The sequence below is a fragment of the Montipora foliosa genome, chromosome 5 (genome assembly GCF_036669935.1).
Source record: "Montipora foliosa isolate CH-2021 chromosome 5, ASM3666993v2, whole genome shotgun sequence".
Lineage (NCBI taxonomy): Eukaryota > Metazoa > Cnidaria > Anthozoa > Scleractinia > Acroporidae > Montipora > Montipora foliosa.
In genome coordinates this window covers 39,099,715-39,114,714 of record NC_090873.1, presented here as the reverse complement: position 1 = coordinate 39,114,714, position 15,000 = coordinate 39,099,715, and the positions used below count along the sequence as shown (strand labels likewise).

At 37.1% G+C, this 15,000-nt stretch overlaps 2 protein-coding genes across 2 annotated transcripts in view; both read left to right on the top strand.

Annotated features, from left to right (window-relative positions):
* Window positions 1–15,000, top strand: part of LOC138004092 (uncharacterized) — an 888,878-nt gene that overhangs the window by 299,879 nt on the left and 573,999 nt on the right. The gene's annotated exons all lie outside the window — the stretch shown is intronic.
* Window positions 3,002–15,000, top strand: part of LOC138004522 (cell adhesion molecule DSCAM-like) — a 20,769-nt gene continuing 8,770 nt past the window's right edge. The window contains exons 1-5 of the mRNA XM_068851056.1: window positions 3,002–3,073; window positions 4,438–4,585; window positions 9,344–9,688; window positions 10,085–10,390; window positions 14,459–14,755. Of these exons, the coding sequence (XP_068707157.1) occupies window positions 3,002–3,073; window positions 4,438–4,585; window positions 9,344–9,688; window positions 10,085–10,390; window positions 14,459–14,755 (1,168 nt within the window). The remainder of the gene's footprint in view (window positions 3,074–4,437; window positions 4,586–9,343; window positions 9,689–10,084; window positions 10,391–14,458; window positions 14,756–15,000) is intronic.

Here is a 15,000-nt window from a genome sequence, read left to right as displayed (position 1 = left end):
TAGCTTGATGATGCCATCACCATTCTTTAGTCTGTATATCCACTGAGAATAGCAAGGTCAGGTCCATTTTACAGTTACATGTACGTTTTCTCAGAGTTAAATACTTGCGTGTGCAGATTATAGCAGAGGGTGAAAGGAGTGAGCAAGTTGTTGTAGTTCTCGCGAATTGTTTCCAGCTTTCGGATTCCGGCTTTTAGTGCTGCCCTTTTATATTTGTACTTGTTGTAGTCACTTTGTAGAGACTGACGCATTGCGGTCTTGTCAATGAATTAAGTTTTTGATCAGTTTGTAATATTTATAGAAAACTGTTTAATAAGAAAATATTTGGGCTATTTAGAATTTGTAGCTAGGCTTAGAGGAATGCGCGAATTGGCAAGTTTTTGTAGGCTTAAATTGTGTTTGGACATCAAGTAAGTAATTCTGCTGGCGAAAGGTTGACCCTTGAAAACTTCGTCGTCGAGAAAAACAATGCGCTCAGACAACATTGAACAAACAAAAGCACGCATGCATTGACTTTACTCCTACAGGATAGTAATTTCAACATGCAATATTGGTTTCTAAATGAGCCGTGTACCTATCTAATCTTACATATATGACTTGTTATAAAAAATGCTAAAATTATTTTAAACGATACTAATGTTACCTACATGTATGTTACAGAGACTAAATTGCTAAAACCAAAATTTGAGTACTTTATTATAGAAAATAATAATTATTGATACACTAAACATAATTATCACGAAAAAACCTATTCTATAACTATATCGGGTTGGTCCTTCCTCAAAAAACGCTTTGAAACTAATCTCAAATGTCACTTGGAAGTGCATCCCATGCTGTTGCCCTCGACAAGCAAAAGATCCTTTTAACCAGTTTTGCATAGTTTGGACGAGTGCGTGTCAAACTTTCTGCTTCGGATGTTGTAGTTATGCATCTCAGAGTTCCGACAGAAAGCACGCTTTTTTGAGCAATTACCCCACACAAGGCTGCAATAGTCGAAGTCCGGCTGCACTGGGCGATAAATAGAATTCAATGTTCTTAAGTCGTTCGTTAGAGGTCTAATTTTATACTTACTATTTAATATAATTTAATTATGCATAAGATGGAGTATCAGATATCATGCAGATATCAGGTATAAAAAGTCCTGAGGGCGAAGCCTGAGGGATTTTTTATATCTGATAAAACACGTACTGCGCATGTTTTAAATGGCTTAAAATACTCCTCCATATTCAATAGCCGTTTTCACCAATCGTGATGGGAAAAAGACTATTCCTTTGTGAAAGGCGGTCTAGCTCAGTTCGATGGGAATCGAAAAACACCCTGAACAAAAAACACGCTACACGAGAAGACGTGCCAGTTTAGTTCACCTGGAAATCGAAGAAATGTATTTGAGCGATGTATAAAAATGTTACTCACTTTGGCCGGTAAGCGTAAAAATGCTCCGGTTTAGTGTTTTGAGGGCTCTTGAACCGAGGACAACATGACTCCAAAACGACAGTTAAATTAGGCGGCCAAAAACGGTGGAAGAGTGAGAGAAAAAAGACTTGGATGACTGCATTCCAAAGGTTTCAAGGAACGCAACAAAGTGGGCTTTTAAGGTTTTCTCCGAGTGGCAGATATCAAGGAACAACAAAGAAAGGAGTCATGAAATGCTTATTTTAATAAACATGAGGCATTACGTAATGCCACTAGTGGTATTATGCAATTCTTCATTTTGCATTCCATTGTTCATCTATTTACCCCACTATTTCCTTGGGGCCACGTTGCAATCCCTCCCCAGGCTTTCAGGTTTGTTGGGTGAATTACTAGGAACAGCAACTTACTCACCTGTCTAGAGAAATTCATCCGATTGGTGAAAACGACTATTGAATGTGGATGAGTGTTTTAAAGCATACACAAGCCATTTTGGCCGTTAGGTCAGTACGATGTGCAAATGTGATTATCCTATGACAGTCTAGATTCATCAGTGTGTAAGCTGCGCAACTTTGTGCTAGCTTTCCTTTCTATACACCCTTTTAATAAGTCTAATATATGTCGTTTTCCGCTAATGACGTCGAACTCGTGCTTTCAAATTTCATTCAGAAATGTACAAAGGCTTAAAACAAGAAAAGAAATCGGAAAAGTTTAAGGCCTTTGTACATTTCTGAATGAAATTTGAAAGCACGAGTTCGACGTCATTAGCGGAAAACGGCATATATTAGACTTATTAAAAGGGTGTATAGTTTTATCGTATATGTTAAGGGTGCGTTCGATTGACTGTATTCTGGAATAAAAATACATGGAATAGAAGTAAGAAAACCTTCGTTTTTACGGGGATTCACATCAAAATTGTCAAACAAGTGCTGCAATGCTATTTTAAACCTATCTTTATTATTTTTGTTGCTTCAAAACGCCAGAAATGTTTTGCCTGGAACCAACTGTCCTATAACTCATTTTCGAGGCCTGTAGATGCCCTCTTACTTATGATTTTTTCCTTTGGGGCACCTGTATATGGAATGTTCTTGTCCAATTTCTTCCTGAGCATGACGAAATGTAGATTCATTTTATCCCCTATCTCTTTTTTTGTCAGTATATGATCGACCCCCACTGGAAATCTCGTTAATCATTGTCGTTTTAGAATTACGACCTAACGTACTGTTCATTAGTTTTCGAGTTTCGCTTACGTTGTCGCTATTTTCTTGGAGGTCGTAGTTGAAATATTTCTAAGAAATATTCTTGAAATATTTCTATTATAAGACTTATAATTTTGATATTGAACGTGTTTCTGGTATAATTTAGCCAGTCTAACTCGTTCTTTGTTTTGACAAGTCTACATAGCTTGTTGTTCTTTATTGGCTAGTAAATTTGATTGTTGAAGGAAAATTGTTCGTAAATTCACCAAAATGGTTGATTTTGTTTTTGCCTTGTGGTCCACATCGAAAACAAGTCGTCAGTGAAACATTTCCAGTGGTCAGGTTAGCGGGGGCGTTCTTTCAAACGGCTGTTTTCAACATGAAGCATAAAAATGACTGTGAAGTCTTTTGCCGTTTTAGTCTCCATTGCAGTGCGTGATTCTGCGAGCTTCTGCGCATTTGGAGTTAGTAAAAGAACAGTGCAATCCAATACATCTATCGTACGTTTGATTTTGACGTTTTGAAAGTACATTCGTGAAAGTTGTAAGTTCATTTAGTTTGGCTTTGACAATACAAAGATCATTATTTCACTGCTTTGTTCATCAACTGGTACGTGTAGCTTTCTGTTTGGAGTTGATCTTGGAGGAAGATCTGCTGGTGGCTGAGCGGATTCTCTTTAAGTTGGTTTCTGTGGAACTTAGTCAGCATCGGTCTTATTTCTTTTACCTATTTTACCTACAATTTTACCTATACAATGAGACTATAACTCATTTCTTTTTACCATATCCTAATTATGCTGCCCTCAGATCTGATTTGCTCGCTGCTGCTGCTCACATAGCTTCTGGTCAATGGTTTAAATATTCTGACCAGCAAAAAGTTGAAGTTTTTCTGTTTGGCTCTTCTGACATGTCAAATAATGAAAACGTTGAAATCTTCTCTCATGTCCAGCACTTTATAAGAGAGTCTAAACGTTTTTCTTTTTGTGGTCATTATCATTAACCTAATTAACTTAAAACTGTCTTTTTTGACTTACTTTGTATCCCGTGCCCGTGTTTGTTTTTTTATGTGGTAATTAGAATTTTGGTGTAAGCCCCCCGTGATGAGCTCATTTAGCTCTTGGGGCAAACATGTGTATAAATATGTTTAAATGAAAAAAATGTTTCGAAGGGGACTCCTCAAGTTTTTCTTTCATCGTTTTGCTGAGGGAGAGGGAGATAACACAAATGTGGACGGCATGATTTTAGATTCTATTTAAGGATGGTGCCTACAATTGTTATTGCCCATACGTTCTGCGCATTTCAAGATACTCGGGTTTCCCATGGATGGTGCTTACTAATACACGGATATTTTTGCGTAGTTTAAAACTATGTGAAGAAAGCAGAACTCAGCAAGTGCTCTTGGTATGCAAAACGAAAATTGGGGATAACCATCCATTGTTCGGAGCTTCAATTTGGAAAAGAACGCTATACATTGCTTTGTATTTTACAGCTTTTTACAAATATTATTGATTAAATAACTTTGAAAAATGCTTGGTTACTCCAAATTTTCTTTTTGGATTTCAATAACAAAAAATGTAGATATTTGCTATTCCCGCATATCCGTAAAACGGGAAAAAATACCTTTGGAGTAGTGGGAACCGTCCTTAAAAAAGCCGCGGTTTCCGATACTGGGACAGTTGACATTTAACTTTTGAAAGTAAACATTACCACCGTGAATTTGTCTTACCAAACAGAGGCGTCTGTCTTTAGCTTATATTCAGGCTACTGTCATCATCAGTGTCATCGTCACCGTCCATAATTGTCAGCGTAAATTCTAATTTCTTTTGCAGGTCTTTTATGGAAATACTGGGCGAAACGACGTTGTCAAGCATAATCTTGAGGAGGTTATCATAGCGAGCTTCATCCGCTTTCAGCCAACTGACTTTTTTGGTCATAAGGCATTGAGAGTTGAGCTCTATGGGACACTTAAATCTCTAGGTAACTCATGAACTTATTTTCTATAAGTTTAGCAGATCCGTCTGCATGTAACTATTTAAAAAGACAAAATTAGAAAAGAAAAAATGAACTCCATTTGAACTTGTTCTTTATGCGTATATGTTCAGGAATAGTATTTGACAGCCTTCTGTTAGTATTGTAAAAGTTCAATATATCCTCTACCTCGAGCTCTACAATGACGATTATCAACAATTCCAAATTTTCTCTGGATTGACTGCTGTTGTCAATTTAGATTACTCTGTCCCGGATCTTGTGATAGCAGATGAAAAGAAAGAAAAGTAAACGTTACATCCCTGGACGGGATATGAATCCGGAGCACCCACTGTGAAGGAGCTGTTTTTATCCACTTAACAACTTAAGATCAACTGGCTGTCAATTGCACCAATTATTTATCAAGACTAAGTACATGTAGTATATATAAAGTCATTGCTAAATAGTGGTTAAGACTAGTACTTGATTTTAAAATGGTGAGCTTTTTCTTGAGGTTTGGTAATGAACATTTTCTCCTGTTTAAACTTTTTTCTTAGCCAGTGATAATACATGTCTACGGCGACTTTCAGAAGAAAAAAATTTGACATTAAAAAAAAACAACAACAATAGTGCTGCGGTAGACTAGTGGTTGGGTGAAAGGGTTATTAATCGAATATTCCCAGTTGAGTCCAGCAAGGTTAGGCATTGGGGTTCTGATTTAAAAAAAATAGGTCTGCAATGCGTACTTGTGGGATTTCAGTCAAATAGATGTGATGATTACCATTACAGTAAATGTAACACAAATTTGTCATGTTGTAGTGAATAAAGATTCCGTAGAATCCCAAGCTGCACAAACATGTTTGCACACCATTTGTCAGAATAAACCTGTTGGGATGACCGGTGAATAATGGTAACAGTTTTTCCAAAATCAGCAAACCAGCCCAACGAGATGGCACTTACCATTTGCAATTGTTTTCGGCTGATGAGAGACTGGAAACTGGAAAATTTAGCAAATGGTATTTAAAGGAAATTTCTACTGTTCCGTTCGGAATAGAAAAAGAGGACTACCTCTGTATAGGTAGTCTACAAATTTTGAATGGATTTTCCGGAAAATTAGGGTGCTTACCATTTGTCCAAACAATCCGGAAATTTCAGTTGAAAGTTGAAATGGAAAGGAAATTTTTGTGGAAAATCCGTTTGGAAATTGTGGACTACCTCTAGAAGTAGTCCTCTATTTCTGTTCGGAACAGAACGGTGGAAATTGCCTTACCATTTGCTAAACTTTCCAGTTTCTAGTCTCTCATCAGCCGACAACAATAACGGGAAAGCGAATTGCAAATGGTAAGCACCATCTCATTCGGTTGGTTTGCTGATTTTGGAAAAACCCTTTCATCGGTCATCCCAACCGGTTTATTCTGACACATGGTAAGCACCCTCACTGTTCTATTTGACTCTCAACCGAAATTTCTGGATTTTTTTGCTAAATGGTATTAAAAAGCACTGTAGCTCTCTTATCGTGCTATTACCCGGGGGTCTTTTTGTCATGGTAAGTGACCCTTTTACGATGGGACACTGCATTTAGTGAGTATTACCAAATTCCCCAAGGTAAATTTCTCGTGGTAAATATTTATGGAGTATTCAAGAAGATCACACAAAGCACCCATGAGATTAAATGTGGTGGTGTTTTGATGTTCAAGGTTTAAGAGCCAATCACAATTCTCCATTGAAATGGTTTTGCTTCGTAATACTATTTTTTTTAACGTTAGCAAAATAAAAAATCCAGTGTAGCCGTTGGTTGACACAGGATACCAAAGCTTAAATATGATGGAGTTTGGGATAATGTACCATGATGGTAAATGCCATTTACTGTGGTTTGTGTGTTCCCAGTCAGCAGACAAAGCTGGACATGGCTCCAAGTTATCACGGGGAAAGGAGGGGGCGGTGATTGACAGTGTTAACAGTCACTGAAGTAAACGTTTTGCAGATTAAGGCTTGTGACGCATAACAATTGGGTGCATTTGAGCATATGAGTTTCTCAGCCACCAAATCTTTTGCAATAGCCCTTTTCACGGTTAGGTTTTCTCATTTGCATTACAATATAATCTAGCATGTATGTGAGGCAATTTCGGGCTATTTTGTAGTTTTAACCCGAAATTGCCTCGCATTCACGTTAGATTACATTGTAATGCAAATGAGAAAAACTAACTGTGAAAAGGGCTATTGACTGCCAAAAAGTGTTAGAGTCAACGCTCCTCAGGCATGAACACACTACTTCAGAGACTCATAAAATATTTGCGTTCGATAAAGAGGTAAATGCCGTCTACTCTTACTTGTAAGAGGAAATATTGGAATCAGTCGCTAGTAGCAAAGGGGAATTTGTTTATGATAACGCTGGATAAATCAGCAGGCAAGTGCAATTGTCAGCTAAGAGTTCGTACTTCCAGCTTACACCACTGTACGTAAAGTATGCTTTTACAAATTAGCTTTTCTGTTTTAACATTACCAGTAGGTGTGAAAATTTTTCACAGGAAGTTTGAAGGCATTAGTTTTTGTGTGGGATTTTCCCACACTTTGTCAGCACCGGAGATATGCCTGGCTTTATTTTTTTTCGAGAGCAAAGTGTTTGTCACATGGTCACATGTCACAATTGCACTTGCCCGCTGATTTATCCAGCTTTATCGTTAACAAATTCTCCTTTCATTACTAGCGACTGATTCCAATATTTCCGCTGTTAAATAAAAGTAGATGGCATTTACCTCTTTGCTGAAGTAGTGTGTTCATGCCTGAAGCGTGTTGACAGACTGACACATTTTGGCAGTTAATTGCAAAAGATTTGGTGGCTAAGAAACTCATATGCTCCAATGCACCCAAATGTAATGCGTTTCAAACCCCTTACCTCATTCTCATCAGCAGAGCCTAGGGTAGACCCGAGGCTCTGGGAAACTCTAATTAGGAGAACATGCGCCGTAGTGTTCTTATAGCCAAAAATTGGCTATTTGAACCTTACTGCGCCTGCTCACTACTCGTGCTAACACGAATGCACCAATTAGAGATGCTTTTGATTATTCTCCACGAAAACCAATGAGAAGATATTTTGTTTTAGGATTCCCCAGAGCTCTTCTCTCTCTCAGTCAAGAGAAGAACTCTGGGGTCGAGATTGGCCCTAACCTCCAAAATGTTTACTTCAGTGACTCTTAACTCTGTCAATCACCGCCCCCTCCTTCCCCTTGGGGCCATGTCCAGCTTTGTCTGTTGACTGGGAAATACACAAACCACAGTAAATGGCATTTCCCATCAAACGGAACAGTGGAAATATCCTTACCATTTACTAAATTTTCCAGCTTCCAGTCTCTCATCAGCCGAAAACAATTGCAAATGGTATTAAGCGCTTTCTTGTTGGGCTGGTTTGCTGAGTTAGGAAAAACTGTTACCATTACTTACCGGTCGTCCCAGCCGGTTTATTCGGACAAATGGTAAGCACCCCCAATCTCCTCGAAACTAAAAGTCCAAACATGTTTCTCCCCTAACCATTTTCTCGTCTGCAGCTTGGAGATTCTACGGAATCTTTACTAGACATTTACTACAACATTTATAAGATAACATTATTAAGTAATATTTACTGTAATGCTAATCATCAACGTTTATTTGACTGAAATCGCACACAAGTACGCATTGCAGACCTATTTTTTAACTTGCAAATCTACAGAAACTGGCGTTGTCACACAACGTGTCAACAAATCGTAGTTAAAAGAGACGTTACCTCAAATTGCTAATGTTAAATCGTAAATCTACAGGATAATACTGGACTTTGTCATTATATCTGTCTGTGAAACTTCAGTTGTTGGTAGCAATAAACAGGAATTAAAAGTAATGAAATAATTCAAGTATAAATTTTCTTCCTACAGTTGCAGACTGCGTCGCGCATAATTGCAGACAGTTCTGTCCGAGAAGTGGAGTTTTGTACGATTGTTCCTTATTTATCCAAGAATTTATTGCATATGCAAACAGAAAGGGAGCTTTTATGCACTAAAATAACTACCCAGCAGCCCGTGGTTTAAAATTAGGTCTTAAGACTTAATCTCCTCCCTCCGAATCTCCAAAACTAAGAACTATGACAAATCCAGAAATATCTAGACATAAATTGTCAGTTTTGCTCTGTAAAAGCCCACAATAAAGCTAAGTTGAAGGGTTGTACATGTAAAACTTACTATAAAGTAGCATATTTTCAAACTTAACTCGTTTTGTGTGAGAGTAACAAAAACTCAAATTTATTTCAAAGTGTTTACAAGTACGTCAACTTTTGTTCGTTTATACGATTTTTCCTTACCTTGCAACTTAATTGAATGGAGAAAACAAGTCAAAATTCACCAAATGGCAACAGCCGAGAAGAGTATTAAATGGCCGCCTTTACACAAACACACATTCCCAGGGTCCTCTCTCTTCCTAATAGAGACCATGTGACGAACACTTCCCGATACAAATAAATATAGAAATATCTCCGCTCCTGACAAAGTGTGGGAAAATCCCACACAAAATATATATTAATTTCCCATAATCCCTAGCAAGACCTAAGCGTCCTAAATTGACGATAATAGTCAACTTAGAGAAACTTAGGAATTGCCGATAATCGTCATTTCAGAAGTAGAGTATGGGTTCAGAAATTACGTATAAAGAACGATTTTCTAGCACATTTAAATTTAATAAGTAGTGATGTTTCTGGACTTGTGCGGTATTCTTCTGTATTCAGCAATTCCTTTTTCTCCATACCAGTTCCTGTTGAAGCTCCTGTTCTTGTCAAGGTGACAGCACAATCATCGACTAGTGTCGCGGCCTCTTGGAAACTTTCAAAACGGTACTACGACGAAAGAAACTTGATAACCTTTAAACTTCTTTACCAAAAGCGAGACTCCAACGTATCAGAAATACAAACTATCAAAGATGTGCCTTGGGAAATTTACGCAAAAAATGTTGCAATTATCAATGGTTCGTTGGTTTTCTTCTGGCAAGTTAAAAGACTTGAGAAATTCACAGAATATGAATTTCAAGTGTGTGTATGCAGTTCTGTGGAGTGTGGACCAAAGAGTTCCTCAAAGATTGCAAGGTCATTGGAAGATGGTAAGGGACTGTAGCTTTTTATCAGGCTTAGTATATCTAGTCAATTGGGAGCAATGTGGTGAATTACAGTTGAATGAAAGCCCATAGACAGACAATAATTATTCCACATGGTGTGGGAGAAGATAGAATAAATTGAGATATTTGCAAATTTAGAATGAAATGGTGTTTTTATTTATTGATTGATTTATTCATTTATTTAGGTATTTTCTTGTTCCTGATAAGCCATCTTTGTTCATTTAAAATGTCACTTCCTTCATCGAATTAATTTCCTTTATTGGAAAGAAAGGAAGAAAGTTGCTTTTCAATTAAGAATGGTTGAATCACATTTCTTTTATTTCATTCCATGGGCAAAGTTCAGTCTGATTTCTTGTCTTTGCTGCATTTGAAATCTTTCAGTCCCATCAAAAGCTCCTAGCAATTTTGCAGTGACTGCTAACACATCTACGGCTATCATAGCGTCCTGGCAGCTTCCTTCCCCCGACTCCAGACATGGAATCGTTATAGGATTTAAGATATTCTTCAGGAAAGAAGGCTCCAAAATTTACAGACTAGAACAAATTTCCGTTTCCAACATCATGATGTACACAAAAAAAGTCACCGGATTGGCTAAATTTACACAATATGGATTTCATGTGTTGGCCTTTACCTCCGCTGGTGATGGAATGAACAGTTCTGTTCAATTCGCAAGAACAAAGGAAGATAGTAAGTAATTGTTTAATTTAACTTTTGTTAAAACAAGGCTCCCTTTAAGTTAGGTAAGTCTGCCTGTCTCCCATTTAAATCAATGTATAGGTAAAAAACGAAAGTCTTTGTAAGGCTGAAGATTATATCGTCTTTAGTTTTTTTCATGGCTTATTCCATTACATTGCATGTGCACCTGTTTCATGTACTTGTATGTACCACTGGAATGTTCCAGTCATCACTTTTCCCCGGTACTTTTGGCTACAAATTAAAGAAACCCATTTTATGGAAAGTATGAGCCTTTTATTTATTATTTAAATAGATATTTGAGCTGCAGAATAGAATGAAATGAAATTTGGAAAGATCATTACGTTTAGTTGAGCAATGAAAAGGAAGCCTAAAAATTCCAGGCTTGAATGGGATTCAAACTCATGGCCATGCGATTGCTCTGCACTTGCTCTACCAACTGAGTTATCAATCCAACTAAGAGCTGGTCACTTGTAAGTAGAAGCTTGAAATAAATCCATGCTCTGTGAACCGGATTCAAACCCATGGCCATGCGATTGCACTGCCCTTGCTCTACCAACTGAGTTATCTAGCCAACTGGGAGCTGATAATTTGCAAGTTCAAGTTCATCCCGTCCGTGATGATTTTTTAGAAAGATCATCCCAATTAGTTAAGCAACCCATTCTCTACCTCTGAATCAACGATAATCGCTAATTCCTGATTAATTTTGCTCTGAATTTACTATAATTACACGTATCGTTAATTTAGAAGACTGAAAACTTGATATGGATTATGGGAAATGGTTATATAATTATTTTTTTAAAAGACAACCTTATTAAAGTATATGGACATAGGACTCGAACCTGGGAATGTTGATTAATTTAACCCGTCACCAAACCATTTGACCACCACACCTCTAGCTTCCCAAGGACAATATTTTAAACACTATTTGATAATGCTGTATTATCACTCGGCAAAAAAACAATATTAAACACTGCAAACGGTCGGTTACTGAACTTCACGACAAAGCTAAACATTTTAAAATAAAAGTTTACACTTAATTAATCTAGCCTACGCCTAATTACTCTTCGGCAATGATATTCTATGAGAGACTTAAAGAAATTGTTTTTTTGAAAATGCGGTGTCTTGATCTTCAGTGGTGAAGCCAAACGAAGCAGGACTTATAGAGTTGAAACTCCAGGTTCAAATCCAATCCACTACTACCACAATTCCTGGGGCACAGAGTCCTAAATTAACAATAATTATTATAGTAAATTCAAAGCAATTAGGAATTTATGATAATCGTTCATTTGGAGAAGAGATCGTGCTCAGTTGAGTCACCTTAAACAGTTGCAAACTTAAGGAAAGATCTAGCCAGGCTCTTCCATTGAAAATGGCGCGCGCTCGAAATATCCTCTTCCGTTGAAAATGGCGCGCGGTCGAAATATAAGGGCTTGGTAACTTGACTAGTTACCAAGCCCTTATATTTCGACTGCGCGCCATTTTTAACGGAAGAGGATATTTCGAGCGGGCGCCATTTTCAACGGAAGAGCCTGCTTGCTGGCTAGGAAATATCTAGGCTTAACAAGAACCACAAAAGAGGGAGAAAAAATGTGAAAAGAAAAAAAAATTCCATGAAAGGCTCGATTTTCCCAAAATTTGTATTTTATCATTTTAACACAATAATTTTGTTGATTTTTCTTTTTTTTCCCCAACATTTCTTTGTGTGTAAGTTCTGTTTAAATACTGCATAATTTATCTTTGTCTTTATCTCTTTGTCTTTATTAAATATACCAGTAAAAATACATACCTATATTTACATATTGTTAATTAAAAATGAGAGTATTTTTAAATACAGTGTATTAATAAAACTACAACCTTGATCACAAGGGTTGTAAAAAAATCATTCTATAAACATTTTTTCCCTCCCCACCCCTGTGCAATGTTGACAAAACACTTTCATCTAACACAAGTTTGCATTTTATCCATTTTCCAACATTGAAAGGGGGATTTGGGGTGTTGACACTTATTCTGTAAATATTACGATTGTGATTTCATGTTTTTGGCATTTTCCAACACAATTTGTCCAAGGTTGTAGCTTTAAAACGTTCTGTGTTAACACAAGGTACATGTAGTAGGCTTGTTTGAGATCTTAGACGTTTTGAGGATTCTTTAACTCTGGGCAACAAATTATACAGTGGATGAGTAGGTAAACAACTAATCCTCTTGGAGATTGAGCTGTCTGTTTTTTTAAGCAAATCGTAAATATCTATAGCATAGGATATAAAACGGCGTTTGTGACATCTGCGAAGGAACCGCTGCACAGTATTTTTAGTTCAGGTACGGAGGCAGCATACACCGGTAAACCATACGAAATTTTAGGTAAAACTAAAGACTGAAATAAATGATCAATTTCCACTTGGTTATATCCTTCCTTTCTTAAGCTCCTTAACACATAGAGACACTTATTCGCTTTCAAGAGTGTTCTTTTAATGTGTTCTGTAAATCTGCCATTGCCCTGGAAAGTCACTCCGAGTAGCACTAGAAATTCGGCCCGCTCTATATTACCAATAGGACTAGGCTTTGCTTACCCTTTCTTTTTCAAAACTAATTCTTTACACTTGGTTGTTTACGATTTCGTAAAAAAACTAAGATACCAGTTGGTAAATAAATATACGGATTTAAGTTAAGGGCCTTCAATTTATCACTAAGTATATTGTGCCTCACGTTGTCAAAAGCCTTAGCGAAACCCATAGCAAACAATTACATCATTGTGGCTGATGGTGCTTTTTGTGTTTTAGTACACATCATTGCCCACTGTTAAACAGTGACTCCAGTCAATCTCTTTTCCCTCTCCTTACAAAAACCATTGTAGTTAAGATATCAAGATGGTTATGAAACTCTAAATGTTTCTTCGTTTTTCTCTTGTTTTCTGTTTTGGCCCTTACCATGCACAAGCCACACCCTTCTCCTAAAAGAAAACCAATCAGAAGTTTTGAAATAATACTTTATTCAAAACTCAAACATGAACCGAGGACAAGATATTGTGCATGGTTACTGTCAGGTAAACATGAAGTGTGACAGTACTTTTCTCGCTTTTGAAGTTTTCAGGCTTTAATAACCAGTCCATGTTTGTTAACTATGAAAAAGCAGGCCCTGCTAGTAGCAAGTCAAGTGACTGAAGAGAAGAAAGCTTTTAAAACCTCATATTTTGGGAACTATGGGACCACCCGTTTTCAGGTTATCCTGTAAGCAGTAAACGGGGTTTCGGCAATTGCTTTTGAAGCACCCAAACTTTGCTTATTAGCATTTAATAAGTCGCGTGGGATAGGGTTAGGCAACCATATTGTAATCTGTTTTCTTCTTTTTTTTAAAGATCAACTAAGCCTATAACCGCTGTTTTACAAAAGCTATTTCTCTAAGTCTGAAGGGACGTGCTTTCATCTATTACTTTCCAATTCACACGGGACCAGATTGCCAACACACACAAACAAGATAACTCCCTGACCTTAATTAAAGCTGCGTATATTTCCAAGTCTAAACTATTTCTGTATAATACAACATAGAATCTTTTTTTTGGTAATTCTGGACAATGACTATATATGTGCCACAGACTAGAGTCAGTTCTTAAGTGCCTACATGATGACTTGATTATAACAGAACCTCCTGGAATTTTCTTCATAATTTCTAATCCCTGTAACACATGTCAAGTAATGTGACTTAATGAACTAATTTAAAGTTCCCTCAAACACTCCCTCAATTTGTAATAACAATGGAAGATGGTAAGTAGTGTCATTAATGAGTTTTGCTAAGTCTTCTCCTCAGGCAATGCCCCCACTCTTTTCATGTGACAAATCAAGTCCTCTTTTGTACTGAAAAAGTTGACTTGATTTGAAGCAATGCAGTCCTTATCATTGGTCAAACCATCGACTGGCAAATGGTTGATTAGATGTTTCACTACTAGATTAATGCTTTTGCTGCTTGATGCTGATGATCGAAGCAATAAATGTCAAGAAATAATTCAACTGCAGCGTTTTTATAGCCAATTTATCTTTTTTATGTCTTCACTTTGCTATGATCCAGCTCCATCTAAACCTCCCAATGGATTTACGGTGACTGCAAGAGATTCTACAAGTGTCACAACATCTTGGCAGCTACCACCCGCAGACTCCAGAAATGGAATAATTAAAGGATTTAAGTTGTTCATTAGTAGCAAAGGGTCAGCTGTTCAATTGATCGATGTTTCCAACGCTTCAGTTTACACAAAGACTGTTACTGGATTGCAAGAATCTACAGAATATGAATTGCAGATGTTGGCCTACACTTCTGCTGGTGATGGACCAAAGACTTCTGTTCAGTTTGTGAAAACATTGGAAGTTGGTAAGAGTTATATACCGTAATTAATTTTTTTAGAAAGATCAACACAGTGTGATATCTCAAGTGTATTAAGGCTTAATTGAGTAGCCTAATTATTATGCATATTTTTATGTGAAGGGAAAGCATTTGTCCAGGGCCTATGAAACTTGGCAGGCAGTTAGTTACCGGTATTGTTTTAACTTTTCCAAAATGTTCCGTATCACATTCTTGTCACGTGACCCAAAATCGACTTACAACAGTTCTATTTT